This window comes from Zasmidium cellare (assembly GCF_010093935.1).
Source record: "Zasmidium cellare ATCC 36951 unplaced genomic scaffold M409scaffold_8, whole genome shotgun sequence".
In the NCBI taxonomy this organism is placed as follows: domain Eukaryota; kingdom Fungi; phylum Ascomycota; class Dothideomycetes; order Mycosphaerellales; family Mycosphaerellaceae; genus Zasmidium; species Zasmidium cellare.
The window spans coordinates 392,886-417,280 of record NW_022986952.1 but is presented as its reverse complement, the minus strand read 5'-3'; the positions used below and the strand labels follow the sequence as shown (position 1 = coordinate 417,280).

At 54.9% G+C, this 24,395-nt stretch overlaps 8 protein-coding genes across 8 annotated transcripts; 5 read left to right on the top strand and 3 right to left on the bottom strand.

Moving 5' to 3' along the window:
• Window positions 1-70: 70 nt before the first annotated feature.
• On the top strand, window positions 71-2,601 carry M409DRAFT_19696 (uncharacterized protein; the record flags this gene model as incomplete). Its single annotated transcript, XM_033805049.1, has 2 exons — window positions 71-2,261; window positions 2,312-2,601. The coding sequence occupies 2 exons, from the start codon at window positions 71-73 to the stop codon at window positions 2,599-2,601; spliced, it is 2,481 nt and encodes an 826-aa protein (XP_033670978.1).
• Window positions 2,602-2,793: 192 nt separating this feature from the next.
• Window positions 2,794-3,419, top strand: M409DRAFT_19695 (uncharacterized protein; the record flags this gene model as incomplete). The annotated part of the gene is made up of 2 exons (XM_033805048.1): window positions 2,794-2,862; window positions 2,919-3,419. The coding sequence occupies 2 exons, from the start codon at window positions 2,794-2,796 to the stop codon at window positions 3,417-3,419; spliced, it is 570 nt and encodes a 189-aa protein (XP_033670977.1).
• Window positions 3,420-3,573: 154 nt separating this feature from the next.
• On the bottom strand, window positions 3,574-5,258 carry M409DRAFT_19694 (uncharacterized protein; the record flags this gene model as incomplete). Its single annotated transcript, XM_033805047.1, has 5 exons — window positions 3,574-3,597; window positions 3,671-4,057; window positions 4,118-4,685; window positions 4,749-4,861; window positions 4,914-5,258. The coding sequence occupies 5 exons, from the start codon at window positions 5,256-5,258 to the stop codon at window positions 3,574-3,576; spliced, it is 1,437 nt and encodes a 478-aa protein (XP_033670976.1).
• Window positions 5,259-6,782: 1,524 nt separating this feature from the next.
• On the bottom strand, window positions 6,783-8,066 carry M409DRAFT_19693 (uncharacterized protein; the record flags this gene model as incomplete). Its single annotated transcript, XM_033805046.1, has 1 exon — window positions 6,783-8,066. One exon carries the CDS (start codon window positions 8,064-8,066, stop codon window positions 6,783-6,785), a length of 1,284 nt encoding a protein of 427 aa, XP_033670975.1.
• A 595-nt stretch (window positions 8,067-8,661) lies between these two features.
• Window positions 8,662-9,876, top strand: M409DRAFT_64453 (uncharacterized protein; the record flags this gene model as incomplete). The annotated part of the gene is made up of 1 exon (XM_033816090.1): window positions 8,662-9,876. One exon carries the CDS (start codon window positions 8,662-8,664, stop codon window positions 9,874-9,876), a length of 1,215 nt encoding a protein of 404 aa, XP_033670974.1.
• Window positions 9,877-10,250: 374 nt separating this feature from the next.
• M409DRAFT_64452 (uncharacterized protein) lies at window positions 10,251-15,286 on the top strand (the record flags this gene model as incomplete). Its single annotated transcript, XM_033816089.1, has 6 exons — window positions 10,251-10,548; window position 10,592; window positions 10,727-12,008; window positions 12,102-14,775; window positions 14,835-14,986; window positions 15,191-15,286. 6 exons carry the CDS (start codon window positions 10,251-10,253, stop codon window positions 15,284-15,286), a joined length of 4,503 nt encoding a protein of 1,500 aa, XP_033670973.1.
• Window positions 15,287-19,654: 4,368 nt separating this feature from the next.
• On the top strand, window positions 19,655-20,899 carry M409DRAFT_64449 (uncharacterized protein; the record flags this gene model as incomplete). Its single annotated transcript, XM_033816088.1, has 5 exons — window positions 19,655-19,731; window positions 19,793-19,901; window positions 19,952-20,304; window positions 20,359-20,814; window positions 20,866-20,899. 5 exons carry the CDS (start codon window positions 19,655-19,657, stop codon window positions 20,897-20,899), a joined length of 1,029 nt encoding a protein of 342 aa, XP_033670972.1.
• Window positions 20,900-22,140: 1,241 nt separating this feature from the next.
• M409DRAFT_19689 (uncharacterized protein) lies at window positions 22,141-24,111 on the bottom strand (the record flags this gene model as incomplete). The annotated part of the gene is made up of 3 exons (XM_033805045.1): window positions 22,141-22,233; window positions 22,322-23,772; window positions 23,829-24,111. 3 exons carry the CDS (start codon window positions 24,109-24,111, stop codon window positions 22,141-22,143), a joined length of 1,827 nt encoding a protein of 608 aa, XP_033670971.1.
• Between the last annotated feature and the right edge of the window lie 284 nt (window positions 24,112-24,395).

Here is a 24,395-nt window from a genome sequence, read left to right as displayed (position 1 = left end):
GAAACATCCTCTCCCTCTCAATGAAATGTCCCGATAGCGTCGAACCTGATCCTCCGTTCGTTACATCACCATGGCGAACCAGTCCACCCTCCGCCAGCGGCCGCAAGATCGCTTCGCGCAGTACTTCGACCACTTCTACGAACGCCTACTTGAGCGTGTAGACCAGTTGCAAAAGCGTAGCCCGCTCGACAAACGAACGACTCAGCTCATCGCCACGCTCGCACTGTCTTTGACCATCATCACCGGAGGGTATGGAGGGTACAGATGGTACAGCGGCCGGAAGAAAGAGAGAGACTTGGGCCATCGACTAGTGAGACGGAATAGCGGGTTGCGAAGTAAAGATGGCACGCGAACGATATATGTGCCCTATAAGGACCGGACGAGCAAGGTTACCATACATCCCACCAAGCCCACGACGTTTGATGCGCACAGGAGGCTGTTCTTGAACCCCATGCGTCAGCGAAGTTCGGGGAGGGAGTTCTCGCTGGGCGTGCCGCCGCCGAATGTCAAGCCTGGGCTGAATGTTGCTTTCGTGCATCAATTCATGGCGATCATGCAAATCGCAGTGCCGAGGCTGGGATCGAAAGAGTCCGGACTGTTGACAACACATGCGTTCTTCCTCCTGCTACGGACGTACCTCTCGCTCGTCGTAGCTCGGATGGACGGAGAAATCGTCCGAGACCTCATCGCTGGTAAAGGCAAGGACTTCCTGTTCGGACTGGTCAAATGGCTTTCCGTGGGTGTCATCGGCAGCTACACCAACTCGATGATCAAGTTCCTGCAGGCGAAGATCAGCATCGCGTTCCGGACACGCCTGACGAGATATATCCACGATCTGTACCTGGGTTCGCATATGGCGTACTATAAGATGCACGCGCTGGATGGAGGGATCGAGCATGGCGCGGATCAGTTCGTTTGTCGGGACCTGACTCTGTTCTGCGATAATGCGGCTAACCTTTACTCGAGCTTGGGAAAGCCGCTGGTGGATCTTGTCACATTCAATTACCAGCTTTACCGTTCTTTGGGACCTTTGGCGTTGAGTGGGTTGCTTAGCACTTATATCGGGACTGCAATCTTGCTGAAGAAGTTGAGCCCGCCTTTTGCCAAGCTGAAGTCTGTTGAGGCTCGGAAGGAGGGCGACTTCAGATCATTGCACGCCAGGCTGATCGCCAACGCTGAAGAGGTGGCCTTCTACGCTGGAGGACCGATGGAGCATGGCCTGCTTGATCACGGCTTCAAGGAGCTCAAGAAATGGATGGAAGGTATTTACCGTGTGAAGGTGGGATACAACATGCTTGAGGACTTTGTCTTGAAGTACACATGGTCTGCGCTGGGCTATGTCATTACGAGTCTCCCGGTCTTCCTGCCTGAAATGGGTCTTGCGCCAGAACCCAAAGTGTCGAAGAATGTCACTCCTGAGGTCGCAGATACTGCTGAGGCAGGTGACAGGACTGGTTCACGGACGAAGCAGTTCATCACGAACAAGAAGTTGATGCTGAACCTTGCAGATGCCGGCAGCCGCATGATGTACTCCATCAAGGACCTTTCTGAACTTGCTGGCCAGACGAGCAGAGTGTTCAAGCTCATTAGTACTCTGCATCGCGTGCAAGCGAACGCTTATCAGCTGCCACCAAACGTCTATCCGGAACCTTTCAATCTGACCGATGTTGCGGGAACTCTCCACAAGGGTTATGATGGCGTTCGTCTTGAGCACGTTCCTATCGTAGCACCCTCTCCCTTCCCAATGGGCGGTGAGGAGTTGATCGACAACCTGTCTTTCATCGTTGGACCGGGCGATCATCTGCTTATAACAGGTCCTAACGGAGCAGGAAAGTCTGCAGTGTCTCGCATCGTTGCTGGTCTATGGCCAACGTATCGCGGCTTGACATCTAGACCACGCACCAATGGCCAAGACGGCATCATGTTCCTTCCACAAAAAGTCTACCTAAGCCCCGGTACTCTTCGAGATCAAGTCATCTACCCCCACACTGAGGTGGACATGAGAGATGCTGGGCGTAGGGAAAGCGAGCTGCAAGCCATCCTGGAGGAGGCCAAGCTTGGCTATATTCCCGAGCGTGAAGGTGGATGGGATACTAGGAAGATGTGGCAAGATGTTCTCAGTGGTGGTGAGAAGCAGCGTATGGGCATTGCTCGGTTGTTGTATCATGAACCTCGCTATGCTTTTATTGATGAAGGCACGTCGGCGGTGAGCTCTGATGTTGAGGGTATTTTGTATGAGACGGCAAAGCGGAAGGGGATCAGTAAGTCATCATTCCTCTTAGTGATGTGGATGTGTACTAACATCAACCAGCACTCGTCACGATCTCCACGCGAGCATCGCTCAAGCGGTACCACTCATACACTCTGACGCTTGGCCTGGGCGAAGAAGCTAACGAGTACGAATTCGTTCGCATCGGTACGGCCAGCGAGAAGAACAGTGTGCTGCAGGAGATCCAAGAATTGCGCGAGAAGCTTGCTCAAGTAGACGAGTGGAAGCAGAGGAAGGAGCAAATCGAGGAAGAACTAAGCAAAGTCTGGGTCGCCGGCAAGCAGGAGCTTGAAGCGCCGCAATATCACCAGGAAGAAGCAGCTACAACGTGAGGACTTCCCACGTACCTGACGCCGGCCGCAGAACGTGACCCGTTTCCGTGGATGAGTTCAAACCGGCATCCCCGAGACAAGACATCCTACAAGCACCTATAGTCACCTACGACACCTTGGATGGACGCAACAGCACGGAGACAACGCCGCGACAAAATTACAATCTGGCAGAGACTCATCAATATCACCGGCATGAAGAAGGCTGGCGGCGGCTCTGAACGCCTCCACCTACTTGCCCTCCCTCCCGAGATCAGAACAACAGTGCGTTCGCAGAGGTTCTTGTTGGCGTGGATGCTCATGATATCTCGGGGAAATAGATCTTCGAATACGCCCTCACCGAACCCGACAAAATCAAGATACGCCCAACCTTACGGCCGCCCGCTCTACTCTCCACCTGCCGGCAAACTCGCGAAGACGCCGGGCTGATATGGTGGGAGCGCAACCGGTTCGTCATCACAATCTGGAACTGCAACGCCAGCCTTCTCGCCGCCTTCTCGAACCTCCACCACACCCACCAGCGTCGGTACGATCTGAGCGGCCATCTAGTCTACCACATTGTCGTCGAGGGAGGAAAAGATTGGAACAATCTGGTGGCGTGGTGTTATGAAGTGTGGGCGAATACGATACCTGCATACAAGATGCTCGAACCGTCGGATGACTTTGAGGCGTTTGTGTCTGTGGCGACGAATATTGCCAAGTGGCATCGAGACAGGCCCTGGGAGGAGTGCTTTGCCACCATTGACGCGATAAGGTATGCGGTGGCCAAGTATGATCGGGCGTGGGCTCAGTCGAGGGATCAACACATGGGTAGGGGTTAGGGGGGTTGAAATGGATGACGTTCTAGATAGATAGATTGAGAGGTTTCTGAAGGCTCATTCTATTCTTCTGAATCCTGTTGTGGTTTGGACTACGCTACATGTACATATTTCTGCCGTGGCATCGAATGCGTCGTAATGAGTAGTAGTAGTGCACTTACGACTTGTAAGTGTGCATGACCTAGAGAGGAGAGCAAAGTCAGTCATCAAATTCCACAATCAACAACTCAAGGAAAAGGAGGAATATCACTCACATGAGCATTGCAATAAGCCTTCAGGCCCTCACCACCCCACTCCCCGCCAATCCCACTCTCCTTATGTCCACCAAAGAACGCCTGCGGCGTCGGCTTCTCCCACGAGTTAATAAACACGGACCCGGCCTCGAGACGCTTGCCGATGCTCTCGGCGCGCGCGAGGTCCTTGCCCCAGACGCAGGCGCCGAGCCCGGTGTTGGTGGCGTTGGCGCGCTTGATGACGTCCTCCTCGTCGGTCCAGGGGAGCGTGGGCACGATGGGGCCGAAGGGCTCTTCTTGCACGATGCGGCTGTCGTCGGGCGGGTTGTCGATGATGGTGGGTTGGACGAAGAAGCCTTTGCCTGGCTTGACTTCGGAGTCGCCGACGGCGAATTTGTAGTTGTGTTCCTGATGAGAGAGAATGGGTCAGTGTATTTGTTCTGTGGGTTGTGAGGTGGTGATACATACCTTGGTATCCTTGAAGTAATCCTTGACCTTCTCGTACTGCATCTGGTTCTGGATGGGACCGAGGAAGGCGCCCTCGGATGGAGGGCCGACGGTGAGGGTCTTGGTGAAGTTGACCATCTCCGCGAGCAACTCGTCGTAGATATCCTTGTGGATGTAGATGCGCTTGGTGGCGACGCAGACCTGTCCGGTGTTCTGGAAGGCACCCATCACGAGCTCAGGAGCGGTCTTCTTGATGTCGACGTCTGGCAAGACGACGGAGGCGTCGTTGCCGCCGAGTTCGAGGGTCACGCGCTTGAGGGACTGGGCGCAGGCGGCCATGATCTTCTTGCCGGTGGCGATGGAGCCGGTGAAGGAGATCTTGGAGATGCCCGGGTTGGCGGTGAACATTGGGCCTAGGTAGTCGTCGCCGCCGATGGCTTGGACGACGCCGGCTGGGAGGACTTCCTGGGCGAGCTCGACGACCTTGAGGGTGGTGTAGGGGGTAAAGGGGCTGGGCTTCACGATGATGGTGTTACCCGTGAGGAGGGCTGGGATGATTTTGCCGATGGAGAGGATGATTGGGAAGTTCCTGGAAGGAAACAGACGTTAGTTACACTTGAATTGAGTGTGTTTGTGTTGTTGGGCAACGTACCAGGGGCAGATAGCACCCACGACTCCAAGTGGTGTGTATCGTGTTGTGATGGTTTTCTCATCGTCCTCCACTCGATCCTCTGGAATGTCAAGTGTATCGTGGTGAGAGAACCACTTCAAGGCGTCAGTAATCGTACAATAGTGTCTTGATGTTGTATGAGCTCACCCCAACAAGGCCCTTTGTCTCCAACTCAGCTATTTGCTTGGGCTTGCCAGTCTCGGCACACAGCAGCTCAGTCATGTCATCAGCATGCTGGAGCAGGACATCCTTGAACTTGTTCAGGTATTCCTTGCGCTCCTTAATAGGCACGTTGCGCCAGGACTCGAAAGCCTTCTGGGCGACCGATACAGCCTCGTCCACATCTTTCTGGTTGCCAATTGGGACCGGCCAGAGCTTCTCGCCGGTCGAAGGGTTAACGCCGTGATGTACGTCCTTGCCGGTACGTTGCTGGCCGTTGATGATGTTGTAGAACTCGTCCCACTTGATCGTAGAGACCTTGGAGGGAGACATGGTTGCGGTTGGATACAATGTTGCTTTTTCCAAGAAGTACAAGAAGAGAACACGATTCTTGCAGGGTATCAAGGATTGAATATACAAAAGGAAAGAAAGCAAAACGTTCGACGTGTTGCGCCCCTCTCAGCTCTTATACCCGGATTACCTTGGGTAACGGTGGCTGCTAGCAGTCCAGCCCAGAGCTGCGGCGATGATGGTGAGGGGCACGGGGTGTCGTTCCAAAGACCCTTCAGGAAGCTCTCTGGCCCACTCATGCCACTCGCCCTATGCGACTCGCTTGCTTGGCGTGCAGTAGATTATCATTGATTTGCACGAGAGATGCCCGGGACAGCTCCTGGAGGAGGTGTCACAGGTGTTGTGCGTTCATCTTGCCGGGTGCATGGCCGCGTGCCATGCCGCTTGTGATATCATTGCACTCTCACATCTCATCGCGGCAGCGGTGGTCGTGGAGAAACGGATGGTCCTGTTCCTCGTTTCTGTGGACAGAGTCGGCAGTTTGGGGATGTGGAGGTGTTACAGACGAGTTAGGGCCCCTGCCATGTGGCGTCCGTTGTCATTCATGTCCAGGTTGTTTCGTAATGCCCTGCCTTCGAAATGTCTGGTGGTCCACGATGGAGGAACCGAGCCAATCGGTTGAAAGTTAGCGACTTCATCCATTGCCCTGGCAACATTCTCCGTAATCAAATACTACCTCTACGCGCACATCGACCGCAAACCCTACCTTCTGTGCAATTCATCGCATGGACAGCCAAAACGAGAAACTCTCCACACATTGGGCAGATGGCGTGGCCACGTCAAGAGCGGCCGAGAGACCTCGTTCGAGATCGACCTCCGTGATGGACTACCGCTCGAAACAGATTCTGTGCAGGGGTGCCTCTTCGAAGGCAGGCACTAGCGATAAGCACCACTGCTCGTCTCCGCCTCGCCTCACCGCGTACTGCTGTAGCTGAACAAGAAGTACGAAACATTTCAAGAGAGGCCTTATTACCAACAACATGAAGGCTTCGATACCGGCTCCGGTTCCTACGGCCGCATCCGATCCGGTGCCAATCACTGGCTGACGATGTTTAGTGAACGGCGAGCCAGCCGTAGCTGACCGCCGTCAGGACTGCCGCCGACGGGCAGAGTAGCTGTTTTGCATACGACTATTGCTTGATCTGGAAGTAGTTATGTACGAGTCGTTCAGCTGCTGATCCTACCGTCAGCGTGGCCGATGTTCTCGAACGTTGTTGTTGTCTGTGGCGCTTTAGTTGTCGTGGACGTCGTGGATGAGTAAGAGGAGAGAGTCTTAGTTCCAGAAATAGAGCAAGGACTCCTGGTGAGGCTCAAAGCTCCAGCCTCGAGGACAGTCTGCGAAGGCTTATCGCCAAGAAGCTTGTCCAAGCGCAGGAGGTCGATAGCGAGCTTGTTCTTCCGAGGTATGGCAGAATACAGACGCACAATCTTGAGATTCCAAATTCTAGGGTATCTTACGAAAAGGCCATCAATAGCCCGAGGCAATCTGTAAGCCATGGAGCTTTCTTATGGCTTGAACAGCCAATCCTCCCTGCTGAAAACAGACTCGAGTTCCACGCTACCAAACACGCCCACCGCCGCCAACAGGTCATACTCGCCCGCAAGGCCAGCAACGTCTCCTTCGTCGGCGTCCATATCTCTCTCTTCGTGAAGATCCCAGCTACCCTCCTGCTTGCCGTTGCGGGTGAAGAAGACCTGGCAGGGAATATTGACTCTGCCACCGTTGACCGGCGTGCCGAATGTCATGCCGATGCCGACCACATCGCCTTTCTTGAACGCTGACGTGAAGTCTTTCCCGCCGTAGCTGTTGTCAACATACCTTCTGCCGTCATCACCGTGGACGCCTAACGAGCCACGATGCCATCCTGGAAGTCGCCACGCAGGATAAGGAGGCGCCACGAAGCCTATTGCAATGCCAGACTCGACCTGCTTATTCTGATTGTAGCGTTCACCCATGGACAGGACCTGAAGTTCGAAGTACACGGTGTGAGGCTGACCGGTGGCGAGGGGGCTTTCAGTGTAAGATGCATATACTGGGACGTCCGACAGCATTATAGTATCACCAATTGCGGACGATGTTCGGACGTAGCTTCTCCCCAGTCCTGGTTGGTACTGTGTGACATCGGTGGTGTTTGGCGGCACGGTCAATCGAAGATCACCAACCCGTATCCGCTCGATGACGCCGGGAGGGTGTTCGGTTGCATTCCAAAGTCGGTTCTCACGACACCAAGCGTGCGCTCTGGCGGCATCGTCGTAGTCGGCATTCGCTGTTGGGCTCTTCTCATTCTGAGGGCGTACGTTCGAGAACGCAGGAGGCGGCCGCAAGCTGTCATCGGGACCCAGCCACGGGTCATATTCGGGCGGCGGCGCTTCAGAAGGATGTCCCGGAGGAGGACCTGGGGGTGGCTCATAGTTCATGCTCTTGGGAGGAGGCCCTGGAGGTGGTAGGATTTCATCTTCACTCATCTCAACGTCGCTTCCCATCTGAGGCGGCGCCGTCTGTGGCGATTGGTGCGAGCCATGGACCTTTTGGAAGGTCTGTGTAATGGGCACGTTGATACTCGATGGACGTGCCTCGTGAGATGCGCCTGAATTGCCTCCTCGAAAGGGGTTGGTAGGAGCGGCCTCGCGACCACGATTACTGGGTCCGCCTCCAATGGTCCATGAGGTTCGCTGTGGTTGTCGAGACTGTTCCTGTTGCGAAGACTGTCCAGGTCTGTCTACGGCGGATTGTGACTGCGTTCGAAAGTTGGGTGGCGGACCTGGAGGGGGATCGTATTTGTCGCTCATGGCGACTGCCTCTGGAGCGGTACGACTGGATATGAAGGTCCTACAGCTTTGCTTGCGCCTGCAACGCGAGATAGCCTGCTCAGAGATAGAGTGTCGGCACCCTGATGACCTCGGTCGCTCCTATGCTTCCAAGGTTCTGTGCGTAATTATGGACGATTGAGAGCGGCTGAAGGTGAAATTAGGCCACTGGACCGAGTACTTGCGGCGGTTTGGAGGATGAGGGAAGCAGAGGCAGGACATGTACAGCTCGGCGGTTCTCCTTCGGCGGTCGACGCGTCGTAGGTCCACAAGCTGCTTGCTGGCAACACGAGGGCAGGATATGGATGGAGAATTGGGCCGCAAGATCAAAGCAAGCAAGGTGTCCCAGCATCATCATCACATGGCCGTCACACGCATCAGGCCCTTGTCCCCGCATCCCGCGTGGCTCGGCTCGCTTGTTGCCGGGCGCTAAGTCTAAATTGACAGCTTCACTCAATCCGAGCGTCATCGTCGCCGCCGTCTGTCTGCGCATCGACATCAAGGCACTAGATGTTCCGGCTGTCGAGTCGTACGATATGTCGTCGCTGACAGCAGGCGACATGTAACAATACCGACAATGACACTGGACGAACCTTCTGTCCAGCTCAATGCCGAGCTGCAATCCTCGATTACACGCGCGCTCGCGTCGCGACGACCCATTCTCCACCATTTGAATGCCGACACGTCGTGGCTACTTCAAATACCTCGACCTCACAATGCTGTCAAAAGAGGCGCACGCTTCTACTACAATATTCTGATCGATCCGTGGTTGCGAGGCGGCCAGAGCGACGTGGCAACATGGTTTTCGCAACAGACGCATGCGACTGAGAGCGCCGTTCAATCTATCAAAGAGTTGGAAGAGTTGATACAGAGGAATGAAGACCTCACAACCAGCTTGCGGCCTGAACCTGGGAGCCGGAGGAATACAGAGTCGGAGGAGCATATTGGAGGCTTTGAAAATCTCATCGACGCGGTTGCTGTCTCTCATGAGTTTACAGACCATTGCCACAAGGATACTCTGCTTGAGATCCATCCGGATGTTCCTGTGTTCGCAATTAAAGAGGCCGCGAAGCTGATTGAGAGCTGGCGACACTTCAGAACAGTGACCACGGTCAATGGCTTCGGTGTGGACAGCGATACCGATTGGCGCAGTACGAGTCTGCCTCCACTCCCAGAATGGATAGGAATCAGCCGGCTGTTGCAGGTGGATGATGTGTTGAACTATCATGCCGCACTGATGATCACCTTCAACAATAGGCACGGCAATGCGCAATCAAAGCTTGCGAAAACCAATGGGTTTATGAAGAATGGCACGCGCAAGAGGCATCACTCCGCGATTGAGCCCAACGAGGACGAGGAAACCGCCGAGGCAGTCGTCTATACGCCACATGGTATGCATAGCGGGGATCTCACTTTGATACCAGAGGCACAGCCCTCGATTACCACGCTCGCGTTCTTGCACGGACTGCACAATGTACGAGTCGGTACGGCCAGCGGCAAAACTGCATTGCAGTCAAATCTCGGCGCTCATAATGGACTCAAGGCGCAGCGCATACTAAATGCGAACTACTGGATTGGCACTCACGACGAGATCAAGAAAGGAGGAGGGTTGGTGGCATGGTTTCTTCAAAGAGACGAGTTGACATTGAAAGATGCTTTGGATCAAGAGAGAAAGTCACGAAAGGATGGCGAAAAGGGCATGGCGAGGGGCGAATTGGGTAAAGTTCTGGATTCGTTCAATGATACCAACTGGTGTGACTTACGGAATGGCGAGAGCAAGATACTTCTATAGCATCGAAACGGGCAAAGACCTGATCAACAGTCAACGAGATGTGCCGTTCGCCATTCCGTCATTGTATTGTATACATCTGCATCTGCATTTAGCCCTCCGTAGTGGCTTGGGAGGCCCACGCTAGCCGTCTTCCCCACGACTATCGCAGTGTGTACCCGGGCTCTTGGAACGTTGACCACTGAATCCCTCTGCTGCCAAAACACCTCCAACGGCATTGGCGTCGCCCGCACGCCGCCCTGTGTCACCATACCGCCACCCGCATATATCTCGACCCTCCGCGCCACCTCGAGAATGACATCAATCACCTACAAGCACCAGCTATTGTCCTGCTATACCCCAGTCGCGATCCCTACGCTAGCGATCGTGCCCCAGGAATGAACAACTCGCCCTCCATCTTCACGCCTAAAGACAGCCTGGCCCGCGGCGCTGTTCGCCCTACCATCTCCTCGCAGCGCGCTCCGCGAACCTCGAGCCCCTTTCGCCGACAGAGCACGCCCGATTCTCTCCAACCGAATACCATCAAAGCGGCCGAGTCCGCTGCGCCGCTCGCTATAGCAGAAGGAGGTCCATCAATCACAGAGACAAAGGCTACAGGATCGCCAGCATCATCGCCAGGAAGTACAAATACAGCAGCAGCAGTGAGCCCGTCAATATGGAACTCGTTCGCTGAACGTACAGTTTCTGGACATCACTCTCAAGCACACAAAGGCCGTAGTGTCAGTCTCGGCGGCGAATCTGGTCCCATATCTCCCTTCTCGGAATTTCCTCCTCCACCTCCGCCACCACGTACACCTCCGACCTCTGAGCCTCGCAGTAAGAGGAAGCTCACACTTTCGAATCCCTATTCCAGTCCCGGGCCCACATCTGAGCCGGCGAGCAAGCGCCAGAAGCTACGCCCTCGGGCCAAACATACACTTGACAGCACTTCGTTCTTTCCCTCCGACTACAGCGCGTTAGTCCAGCCGCCTTCGCCTCTGTTCTTCAGCAACAGTCCCCGCCCTCGGCCGACGTTGCCACCGCGCTTCTCGAGCAGCGAGGCGGGGGCCAGGATGCTGAGCAAGGCACGAACAGAAGAGTCTCATGTCAAGACCGTCAGTTTGGCGCGAGGTACAGTCTCGACCCCTTCTGCGGGCTATCCACTTCCAGTAGGCTCTCCGCGCAATAGGAGTAGTGTGGAAAGGAGTAGCACAGGACGTAGTCTTAGTCCCGACGCCGGGGCAAGCAGCGTGAGAGATGGCATGTCGGGCGTAACCCATGCTCTGAATTCAGTGGGCATCATTGAACTTCTCGAACAAGATGAGCGACCTACATTCATTGTAGACCTTGGAGACAGCACGAACTATGGCCCTGGTCCCTTGCAGCTGGTTTTCTGCAACGTGTCGCTACGATCATACGAGGGCATGCAATCACTGGTTTGCGGCACCACTCCACAAGACTCTCCAGGCCCCAAGACATTCTTGCAATTCAAGTCTTGGTTGTTAAGTGCAGCTGTAGGCGGCGAGAGCTTGAATGTCTGTCTCCCGCCTTTCAACTACGCAACCATGACATGGAGCTGCTCGACTGTGCGTAAGAGGTTTAGAATCATTAGCGGGGCCTTCATCACTCCGCCAGCTACCTCCACAGCCGCCATGCGAGTTAGCATCCCGCCTGCTGAATCGTTACCAGACGCACTTCCATTACCACCACCCGCCGAAGCGGTCGACTACTTTGGCACTATCCCGGGGATTAAAGCCAGCACCCCTGACGGTTCAAGTAGCACAGTGACCGAAATCGTACCAACTATTGAATCTCGCAGCGCGGAGGTCGATAGACATGGCAACCTACTGCAAGTGCCTTCAGATCTCGACCTGTCTGGAGCAGTGGACCTTTTACCGAGTCCTAGAACGTACGTACAGCCCAGCTCTGGCGAGAACGATACTCCTGGCGCCAACTCTATACTTTCAAGCTCTACGAGCAAAGAAAGTCAAATCGCTAACGAGGGCGCTCTAAACAGCCAGATACCGATCGTCTCGTCAGATGCAGCGTCATTCGATTGGACTAGACTGCCGGTCACAGACAACATGCCAAGCCATATTCGCTTTGCTCGAAGTATTGATTGGGCATCTACAAGTCTAGGTCCAATCGAGAATTGGGTGAGTAATTCATTTCGCGGCATAGAAGATCTAGATGCCACTGAAAAAGACCCATCTTCATATATCAATCCCGAGCTGACCACTTGACGACAGAGCAGCGATCTCCGGCAGATGTGCAACCTCATCATGGCTTCACCACATCCAGCGGCGATGTACTGGGGCGATGACCTGATCGCCATCTACAACGAGGCGTACATTCTTCTAGCTGGCCAGAAACACCCAACTCTGATGGGCACAAGTTATCGTGTTGCTTGGGCAGAAATTTGGGATGAAGTGAAGGATGTATTCGCCAATGCGAAGACCACTGGAGAGGCCACCATGAAGGATGACGACTGCCTCTTCATCAGGCGGAGCGACTACCTAGAAGAGACGTTCTTTTCTTGGAGCATCATCCCAATGGTAGGAAGAGATGGTAGCGTCATGGGACTGTACAATCCGGCTTTCGAGAAGACCAGGCGCAAGATAGCCGAACGCAGGATGCTGACATTGAGGGAAGTTGGCGAGAGGACAGCTTCGGCACGCGATGTGAAGGCTTTCTGGCGGCAAGTCTTGGGTTCATTCGAATTCAACGAGTTCGACAGCCCCTTCCTCCTTCTATATTCGGTCTCCGATGAGAACGACAGCGACAGCAGCAGCATACATTCGAACTCTGTTCTTGCGTCGAGGCAAGCGTACTTGGAAGGCTCCCTCGGTATTCCAGAAGGTCATCAGGCTGCGCCAGAGCAGATTGATCTGAAGTCTGGCATGGAGGGTTTTGGTCCGGTCTTCAAGGAGTGCATGCAGTCAGCCAAACCTGTACTACTAGAGGTGGGAAGTCGTGACCTTCCTGAGAGCCTCATGCAGGGCTTGGAGGTACGCGGCTTCGATGATCCGATCAAGGCGGTAGTCGTGTGTCCTGTACACCCAACAACTGGAGAAAATGTGCTGGGCTTTCTAGTCCTGGGCGTCAATCCACGAAGACCGTACGACGATGACTACAGTCTCTTTGTACAGCTTTTGAGCAGACAGTTGGCAACATCTCTGGCGTCAGTGGTACTGTTCGAAGAAGAGATTCGACGAGGTCAAAGAGCAGCGAAGCTCGCAGCACTGGACCGCATTGAGTTGTCTGAAAAGCTGGCAGCAAGAACTGCAGAGGCTATCGAAAGCGAGACCAAGTTTACCCGCATGGCTGAATTTGCTCCGGTGGGAATGTTCATCGCCAACAGCTCCGGCACGATCACCTTCGCCAACGATACATGGTACGACATTTCTCGAGTACCGAAGAATGCAAACATGGCAGACACATGGATGGATGCCGTCAAGCCAGAGGACATGGAGTTGGTCAAACAGTCGTGGACTGACCTAGCCGTCAACACCCAGTCTGTGTCAATTGAATTCCGATTCAAAGCGAAATGGCAAGACAAGAGTGGCAACAAGGGCGACACATGGGTTTTGTTCAGCGGCTACCCCGAGAAGCACGACGATGGAGGTCTCAAGTCCATTTTCGGCAGCATGACGGACATCAGTCAACAGAAGTGGGCCGAAGGTCTACAGACTCGAAAAATGGAAGAAGCTGTCGAATTAAAACGTCAGCAGGAAAACTTCATCGATATTACAAGCCATGAGATGCGAAACCCGCTGTCTGCCATCTTGCAATGCTCGGACGAGATTGCCACGTCCATGACCAAGTTCAGGCAAAGTGGTGAGCGCGTCATGCCTGACGAGCTGCTCGCGAGCTGTCTCGACGCCGCCCAGACAATAAACTTGTGCTCTCAACATCAGAAGCGCATCGTGGATGACATTCTCACGTTGAGCAAGCTCGACTCGCAGCTCTTGCTGGTCACGCCCGTCGACGCACAGCCCCTGACCGTGGTGCAACGAGCACTCAAAATGCACGAGGGAGAGCTGCAGGCAGCCGATATCCAGATGAAGTTTGTGGTCGACCAGTCATTCCGTGATCTTGGTTTGGATTGGGTCAGATTCGATCCAAGCAGGGTACTGCAGGTGCTCATCAACCTCACCACCAACGCCATCAAGTTTACGGGAACTGAAAACAAGCGAACGATCACAGTCACCATCGCTGCATCGCTCGACAAGCCGAGCGAAAGGCCTGACGCCCCTGTGCGCTACTTCCCCACAAGAAAGAAGAACCAAGATACGATGTCCGACCAGGATTGGGGCTTGGGCGAGAAGGTCTATATTCACTTTGCCGTTCGCGATACAGGTCGTGGACTCAGTCCAGAGGAGAAGAAGCTGCTGTTCATACGTTTCTCGCAAGCCAGCCCTCGTACCCACGTTCAGTATGGTGGGAGCGGTCTGGGCCTGTTCATCAGCAGGGAACTCACAGAGCTGCAAGGTGGCGAAATCGGTGTGGAGAGTGAGGCTGGCAAAGGATCCATATTCGCGTTCTACGTTGCCGCCAGAAAAAGCACACCGCCTGCCGACCCCGCCGACGGCAGTCTGGGTGTCAAACGGCATAATCCTCCCTCGTCGAGGAGTAAGTCTGAGCCATCGGCACCTCCGAACCCGGGCAGCAACATCCAACGGGTGGAGGGAATCCAGCCTCAGCCGCCTGCGAATGGTGGACCGCCAGCCGTGAAGAAAGTCCTGATTGTTGAAGACAATCTCGTCAATCAGAAGGTGCTCCAGAAGCAGCTCAAGAACAACGGTACAGTGGTGCATCTAGCGAACCATGGCGGCGAGGCTCTCGAGAAGATCATGCAGTCCACATACTGGCGTGACAGCAAAGGGCCTGGGCCCAGGCTCGAGCTTGGCGTTGTTTTAATGGGTACGTTGCCATTCCCGAGCCGTATCTCATGCGCCAGACTAATGCTGAACCCTTTACAGACCAGGAGATGCCAGTCATGGATGGACTCACGGCCTCGAGACGTATCCGCGAATTCGAAGCCGAAGGCAAGCTGACCGGCCACGTCCCCATTATAGCGGTGACAGCAAACGCTCGTCCAGAACAGATCCAGACCGCCCTGGATGCAGGAATGGTGAGTCCTCACACCCTCAGATAACTCTCCACACCCTCCTCTTCACTTGACATGTCGAGCGTTACTCCATCGGGCGAGCCACGCACCGCTTTTCACCGGTCTAAGATCTCACTCGGCCTTCCTCGTATTCCAAACATCCATTCAAACAAGACAGAGGCAATGCAATGTCACAATGTCAGGCTAACATTGTACCGTTCACCACAGGACGCAGTCGTAGCCAAACCCTTCCGCATCCCGGATCTCCTCCCGAAAATCGAGGAGCTGATGATGAGATACCCCATGCCTCCGGCGACACAATAACGATAGGTCCGCCACCTATCGTATCGAAAAAGGTACATACATACATGTCCATATACACGCGCCCTCGTGCCGAGCACACACACCATTATTAGGGACTTCTTGCCACCATCACAAGGCAAATCGCATATTTCCCAACTCGAGCGAGCAGGCCGAATCGAACCAGGCGGCGACATTTCTCATTTCTCATTTCAAACATTTCCCCGGCGTTTTCGGAGGGACAAACAGACAGACGATCGATTGGATGGGCGATGCCCGGCATCGCACACGGGGTTTTACGAATACGGCAGCACAGAGCGTAGCACAGCAGCGGAGTTTTTTTCTTTCGTTCACACACTGGAATGGAGGGGAAGAGAGGAGGGGTTTCTGATTGGATTTGATATTCCCCCATGGTTTGCGGTTTTGGTTGGTCGAAGGAAAGGTGATGGGAGGGGGTCTTCTTGATCTGGATGGATGTACATGTTGACGGACTCTTCAGGGTTGATGGGCTTAGGGCAAAAGGCTGAGCGAGAGGCGGGGGGCTAGATATTCTTTTGAGGAAATGACTACCTTATCCCTACCTACCTGCCTAATGCTACCGCTGCCCTACATGTATCTCTGAACATTGTGTGGATGGTCTTGACCAAGACTAACATCGTTCGTGTCGACTCAAGAAGTAAAATGACTGGTCCAGCATCGTCAGTCATCTCTCGGATCCCTCGAGCGACCACGCCCTGAATCGTACACCGGATTGCTTGGACTGGTGCTAAGTATTGGGGATATGGTGAGTGGGACGAGGAGGGTGGTGTAGTGTCTCGATGGGGTTGGGTACGAAGGCTACGTCTTCTCCTTCTCGTCTGCGGACACGTAACCACGGACAAGAAGCACTTTCTAGGACAATGCACACGTGCTTGGTAGTCGAATCAACCAGTAATCGTGAGATGTCCGTAGTGCGCATGAGGCAGACCAGCCGACCCATTCGCAAGAGGAATGTCCGTTCACCTTCGCCTACGCGCAGTGCAGTGCGTGTAGAAGCTATCAATGCACTCGAAGCTTCGTTACCGGAGAGAGAAAGACGGGAATCTGTATGCAGCAGTAGGCACCGGCAGCAGGCAGGCAGGTAGGCACATCCACTCACCCAGCCGCGAGCGTACATACGTTTTGGACGGTCCATCCTTGTCCCACTTCGGAGATTTGGACTGGAGACACGGAGGTCAAGAGGGAGTGGAGACTCTGGGGAGGGAGGTAGGCACAGTAGCACCTCCTTTTCGACGCTCGCTCGCACGGCGGGATGTCGTTACCAGTGCGACGGGTAGGAGTGGAGGAAGGGCAAGAATCGAGGAGTCATTGTCTTTTGTCGGTTTGCAGGGGTATGGACGGAAGGACAATGGCCGATTGATTGATCGATCATATGCCATATTTAACTCTTCTTCATGGCCGTCTTCTTCCCGTGTCCGTCCCAGCGGTGTGGTATATGATGTTCCAGGCCTAGATAGATGAATGAGAGGTACGGTACGGTGAACGTGGGCAGGATGCATGAGTCGGGACCTCTTCCCACTCCCCACTCCCCGTGAAAGAGGTGGCCGGCGTGGATGGATCACGGATGTATGGCAGCACTCTCTGGTACACGAGAATCGTCTTTCCTGTGCAGTTGTTTCACGATGCACATGTGCACATGTGGCCGCCACAGTACCACAAGACTGATGTGCTGGGTTTCGGCGCCCACGAATGATGATGATGGGCCCAGAAGGCGTAGATTAACCCTTAATATGAATCGGATTCTTCGCCTGATGCGAGCGTGCCGTGGTTATAGCGACCCGTCGAGAAAGGTCACAGGGTGCGGGAAGTGCAGTGCGTGGCTGCTCGGTTTCTTCACGCTGCATTAGCCGTCCACTGTATTGGTAACGTATTCATCAATCATTCGACCGGGGCCAGGATGAGACCGTTGGAGAACGTGGCCTTGACAAGGTGAGTATGGATGGGCCGTTGGCAATAGATTGGGGCCGTCTCCGCGTGCGATATCGATATCGACATCGTCCTTCTCTTCTGAGCATGATCTCCATTTGGAGGCAGACGAGGTGCGGTTGGAAGGTTGAAAATGGACCAATTTAGTCTATTGTCGATGCAGATGCCACTATGCTGAAAGGGGGCAATCAGCATGTCGATGCTTCCTGTCAGCTTCCTGTTTGTGATAAACGCAAACCGGAGTCTGAATCCCCAGGGTGCATCATGCCCGGACTTGTTCCATGATTTCATGCTCATGCCTTCTCTGGTGCGGGCGGCTGCAGATGGGCAGCAGCATGGCGGCTTACCACGAGTCTCACGCCCTCGCCCTCTCGCTGACATGGCTGATCGGTCCCTCCACCATCCCGTAGGACTCTGACGCACTCTGTCGAAGCATGAATCAGTTGGGAACATCAGATCTCATCGTCCCCTTGCGTCGCGGAGGTCGGGCACCCGTAGGAGCGGAAAGGCACTGCTGAGATCAAGCTCGACCCCTGCACGACGTTGCACGGTGCCCTTGTGCTTGGAGCAGACAGGCGGCGGGCGACTGGCTCCATAGCAGCTAGCTGCGTCTCCAGGCGTGAGACGTCTGATTGCACGTCATCCGGTCGACAAAGTCAAAGGCGCAGGACAGCGTCTACGCGAGCGTTTCGCCTCGCATGAGGATTGCATACACCTGGCTGTTATTGCCTCGGCGGCAGGAGCGGGTTGTCGGTCGACGGCTGAGAGCTGGCCAGAGTCATGTCGCAGATGGGAGCTTTGTCATGTCGCACGCTTCATGCGAGTGATTGGGGCGTGGTTTTTTAAGCCGTGGTTGTTTCGACCGCGCCCGAAGCGAGTGGGGGGAGCAGGGCGACGGGAAGAGCTCGGGATCGGCTGGCCCATGCCATGTCCACAAAGACGAGTCGTGGAGCTGGCTTCGTTTCCGCCTGCGTCAGGTCTTGATCCACAGATCACAGATGTGGCCGTGGAGGATGGCTAACTTCACCTGGAGTCTCCAGCGCTCTGGTTCCACCAGATACCTGGGACAAACAGACGAATAGCAAGCAGACGCCACGCACACAACCGCCCGAGCTGGTAGCCACTGGCCGCTCCTCCAATTTCGAAACCACTCTACTTGCCCGAGTTTGCCGAGCGCGAGCTTGCGCAGCGCTGGATCGACAGCAGAGGTACTTGGAGCGGTGAAGAGGAGAGTCTGATGAGCGTGTCGCCGTGTGTGCAACGGCGGCTGCGATGCTGCTCCCATTTTTGCAGCAGCGAGAGGCAACCAAATCACCTGCGCGGATGCAGCACGCCTCATCGGCAGCGTCTGATCAGGTGTATCGAGACCACAGCTGGTCTGCGGTGGCACACCACGCCGGTTTTCTCCCGCCCATATGCCGAGTGCAGAGAAGGCAGACGCAGTAGCAATACTGTTCCAGCCGAAGCGGTGCTCTGCGCTGCTGCAGTACCACCCACACGATGGCGAGCTGCGGGTGCACAGCGTCTGTATCGCCTCAGCAAACTTCCGAGCGGTATGTACCGCTGTCACTGGCCGGCATGGAGGCGATTTCCTTCTCAATCCCCGTTGCTGGAGGAGGCATCGGCCACGAGCGGACAACGGAGCAGAACGCTTTACCGACTTCTGTGGGCAATCCCGACAGCGTGGAATGGGTGCAGTCTGGTGCAGTAGCGCCCTCCTCATCCCTGCCGCTGCACGACAAGGATGGTTTTCGGGGGGCGGCCACCAGGCCCAGCAGCTGACATGGAGCAGCGCGGGCAGCTCGCACACGCTCCAACACGACGCCGCACATTCAGACACGCATGAAGTATCGAAATCCCCGTGTACGTTCTACGAGGTGCGGTGGCCAAGAGGCCTGGGGCGTGTGGTGGTGGAGTGGAGTGGAGTGGAGGTGAAACTGCCGCCGAACGCTCTCTGTGCTAGCGAACAAGTCGCGGACCCGGCGACGTGGGTGCAGTGGGGCGCGCTAGGATTTAGTCTTTCTCGGGCAGTGCGCGACGATACGCCTCTTCCCTCCCGCCCAACCTTCTCGCGTCCGGGCGCTCCCAGCACAGCAGAGCAGCACAGCATGCATAGCGGCAGCAGGGTTGTCGTCGTCTCTGCCCACACTTCGTTCGTCCTCTGGCCTGGTCCTGACATAAAGGGTCCCCGCCCGCCCATGCCCTCGTCGCTGCTGCAGACCGTGTTTGACGACCTGCGGCTGTACAAGTTGGGTGGCGTGTTTTTGCTTTGAATTGTTGCTGCTGCTGCCGCTGCTCCCTTTCTGCTCGCCCACCAGCAACACGGCCCATTGCCTACGGCCTGCGCACTTCTACCGCTACATGACCGCCGTCGAGCACCGACACCGCCCGCTCGCTGAGTCCACTCCTCACGACCAGCGGCAGCTCATGTACACGTTGCAAGCGAAGCCAGTGCAGCTTTCCACGGCACCGCGTGCTGCCCATGCGACGACGATGTCGAGGTTGCCTTCCCCGTTCCGTACCAACAACCAAATCTTGGCGCTGACCCCAATGCTTCTTTGACAGGGTGCCCATAGCAGCTCTGCTCAGACCAGACGCGGTGGAGAAGTTCAAGGTTGACGACTACACCTACTACAACTTCCGCAACGAGACCTATCATTTCCCCGCTCAAGATGTAGGAACGCTCAGTCGGGTGGCAAACGATCAACGCTAACCACATTGCAGATCGAATATGAGAGGCTGGACATCATGCACCAGTTGATCTATGACATAGCACTGAACGGGCAATTACATCTGGCGCATCTGAGGGCGAGCCCAGGCAGGATTCTGGATATCGGGTTTGGCGATGGATTCTGGATGACAGAAATGCAACAGCAGTATCCGGAGGCCGAGGTCATTGGCATCGACCTGGACAGCGCCGTCACATCGACACCCGGCTCAAGACCTATGTTCAGATCTCCGGTCGACTTCAATGCCCCTCAATGGCCAGTTGAGGACTCGTCCGTGGATCTGGTCCATGTGGCTCAACTTCTGGGTTGCGTCCCCGACTGGCTCCAATTTTACAGAAAAGCGTACAGGTGATTGAAAGCATCCTTGAACAAATGCTCAACTCAATCGCTGACAAAGTCCAGGTGCTTACGTCCGGGAATCGGCCACCTCGAACACGTTGAGATTGATTGGGCCCATAGAACAACCGACCCCCAGTTCCCTGCTGAAGCTGCAGATCTCTACAACTGGTGGCACTGGATTCGACAAGCGTCTGAACTTGCTGGCAAATCGCTTGCTTGTCGAGACGACACTGAGGACCTGTTGGAGGAAGCTGGCTTCAGAGACGTGAGCCACAGGCGGATTCGGGTACCGGTCTTCTGGACCGGGAAGAGGGATCGCAAGGACATCGATCTCGCTCATGGCTACCAAACGGCTATGGGCCCCAAGAACTCCCAGTCATTCCACGGATTCAGCATGCTGCTCTTCACCCGGTATCTACATTGGACACCCCAGCAAGTCCGAGATCTGTGCGACAGGGTGCTCAAGATCATCGAGTATCGGCAGAGCTGTCCTCAGCTACATCAATTATACGTCAACCTGTGAGTCAGCCTTTTACCATAAAACATTGAGATTACTGACGTTGCTGGCAGGCACATCTGGACCGCCCGGAGACCTCAAACATGAGAGCGCCGAATACCCACAGCTTGAACGTTCCTTCGCAAGCCGGATGACCTATATCGATCTGCAATATCATCTTGCTGCCCAACCCAAAGCATCTCGAGAGCTCAAACTGGATGAATCCGAAGATTGCATGATGATACCCCCCTCAATGCGCTCGAAAAGCCTGGCGGAACGGGTCGAATGCCGATACCAGGCGCTCGCCTGCAGATTGCTTATTATGTCGAAGTCAAGCACGCTTCGACATCCGATAGGTTCTCTTCGCAAGCGAGAGAGGAGAGCACCTTGTTGACATGACTAACGTCCCTGCCGTTGGGCATCTTTTCACTTCAGCGAAGGCGTTTGGGGACCGCGGCGCCGACGGCAAAAGGCATATTCTTTCCCGGGGCGAATTGGGTTGTTGGGAACACGGCTTTTGGTGGCAGTGCATCTATATGCGCGGCGTTGTTATGACGGGGAGTGCTTGCTTCACGCACGTGGGAAAATGAGGAGTGGGTGTACCACTGTACCCTAAGTCCATGCGGCAGCGACTGGACTTCTGGGGTCTGGGGCGCGGAGACGGGAGTTGGTTCCTTGTATCCCACCTACCCTTGGGCCGGTAGGTTGGAAGTAGGATCGGTGGGTTGGGTTTTCTTGCATGCAGATACAGCGGCACGGCAGGCGCGGTTAATACTGTTCTATTCGGCTTTTTGTGTTGATGAGCGAGAGATGCTTTTTGGGTATCCCTGCAATCACCAGAAGAGGCGAGTCTGCTATGGCGACTCGTCTGTTTATACGTATCACAGTACCTTGTACCATCCAAGCAGGACGAGATCCAGGTCTAGGCATCGCCAAGCGGCAGGAACAAAATTTTGGCCTCATACATGTATTCAATTCTTATTGCCACCTCACTCGTGACGACGACCTAAGATCGCCTTTGCAGCAGGACAACATCTCATCAACGAGGTCAAAGCCACGAACAAGCATTCATGATTCAATGTATTGATGACTTTGAGATCAACAGCACAGCACAGCACAGCACAACACGCAGTACAGTAGACGCAACGAAGATCAATTCAACATCAATTGGTCATGATTGTGACTTCATGATCTTGGGCATCTACACATCGCGTCGCGACCAATAGCGACAAAAGCACGAGACCGGGGTTGTATGACTTGGCAGAAAGTCAAATTCCTACAACCTTGGACTCCAGGCTCCTTCAGGGGATATGATGTGATGGTTTGATTTGTCTGTTGAACCACTCAATCTACCATTCCTGCACCTCACCAGGCTTCGGCTTCACCGCGCGCACGATCTTGTCGCAGTTGAGGAGGCAGAGCGGGTCGAAGGCTTGTTTCATCTGTGTAGAGGGAGGGAGAGTTAGTTAGTCGACGTGTCCGGCAGCATTGGGGATGGAAAAGGAAAAGGAAATTGATGAAGGAGCTCACCTTCCGCATAAGATCCACCGCCTCCTGTCCAATCTCATGGGGCAGATAATCCCTCTTGACCAAACCCACGCCATGCTCACCCGTCGCAGTCCCTTCCATCTCGATCGCCCGCTTGACCATCTTATGCACGACTTCCTCCGCGACGTCGTGTTCCTTGTCGTTGTAAAGGATGATGGCGTGGAAGTTTCCGTCGCCGACGTGGCCGACGATGGAGCCCATGAGGCCGGACTTGGTGATGTCTTCTTTCGTTTCCTCGATGATGTCGGGCAGGCGGGAGATGGGGACCGCCACGTCCGTGGTCCAGACGTGATCGCTGTCATCTTTCTTCTGCGCCATTACGCTCCAGAGGGCTTCCTTTCGAGCGGACCAGAGCTCGGTTTGTTCTTGCTCGTTGCGGGCGAATTCGAAGGTCTTGCTGCCGGATTTCTTGGCGAGGTCTTTGACGATGCCGACGTGTTCCTTGACGCTGGAGGGTGTGCCGGCGAATTTGAAGAAGAGTGTGGGTGCTTCTTTCCATTGTCGAGAGGTGGAGCCAACTTCGTTGATACAGCGCATTTGTACGTCGTCGAGGATCTCGATGGCGGCGATGGGAACGCCTGCACCCACGACTTTGAAAACGCAGTCTGCTGCGCTTCGAATCGATGGGAAGGTGCAGACTGCTACGTTGGTGGTTTGCGGCTTTGGTATCACCTTGAGAGTAGCTTCCGTAACCAGACCGAGAGTTCCCTCAGAACCGATGAAAATACGGGTGAGATCGTAGCCAGCACTGCTCTTTCGCGGTCTCTGCTTGGTCTTGATGATAGTCCCATCGGCGAGGACAACAGTCAAAGACAGAACCCAATCCTTCATAGTTCCATATCGATACGCATTCGTTCCAGAGCATCCAGTCCCAACCATTCCGCCAATCATAGCACCAGGTCCTGGATCCGGTGGGAAGAAGAGTCCATGTTCTGCCAGTTCCTCATTCAGCAATTCCCATCCCATAGCAGGCTGCACGACAACATCCAGATCCTCCTTATGCAGCGCAAGTAGCTGGTCCATCCGGCTGAAATCGATGCAAATCCCACCCCTCGTAGCAGCAAAATGCCCTTCCAACGAAGTCCCTCCACTGTATCCTGTCACGGGAATCTTCCTCTTATGACAAATCTTCATGACCTCTGCCACTTCCTCCGTGCTGCCTGGTCTGACCACCGCAAAGGGAACATCTCCTTCTTGAATAGAGTATGAGCTCCATTCTGATCCAGCATGCGACTTGACATCTGCATCTTGTGTTGATATATTCTCTTCTCCCACGACGTTCTTGAAGTCAGCCCATGCAGCCTGTAATGTCGCCGGCGCGGTATCGTGCTTCGGGTCTATTACTCTCGAGAGTGGGAGTGTCGAATGTGGATCTTTGTCGGCGAGTTGCTTTTGGCCCAGGAACCAACCTCCAATTACGCCCACCGTGAGGACTACAACATAGCATCAGCTTCACTATCCACTTCAATCGCATAGCTTCATTTCTCACCAAGCGGCAAAATGAAACCCCCTCCCCCACTCCTCGCAGCCTTCTGGGCCTCGCGCTGCTGCGTGAACTTCGCCTGCTCATCACGCTCCCTCTGCAACCTATCAAATGTGCTCTGGTACAGCTGTCCCTTGAACGACTCCCTCTCCTCTTCAGCATCCTTCTTCTGTCCAGTGGCGTACGATCGCACACCCGCAAAGCTGTTTCTGCATCGGGAAGCTCGACATTGCTGGAGGACGGTGGAGTCGAGAAGCTTTCGCGGAGCCAGACACTTCGGTGCGGCCATGTTGGAGAGGTGTTAGGACCGCGGTTGTCGTGAAGGAGATGGCATTGCTTCCAAAAGCTGCATTTGCAAGCAGAGAGATTCCAAACGCCTGTCTCCGCACCGGGCACGACATCGCGGGATGGAGTGGTTCCAAGCTAGCGCACGGGCCAACGGACCTTAGGCAATGGACGGGCAATATGCCCCAAAGGCACTGCTACAACGCGGCTCTGGGGAGCTTGGGCCTGGCGATAGTGATGAGAAATCGCACATGTACATGTCGTTTGAAACAATGGACTGGGTGGTCT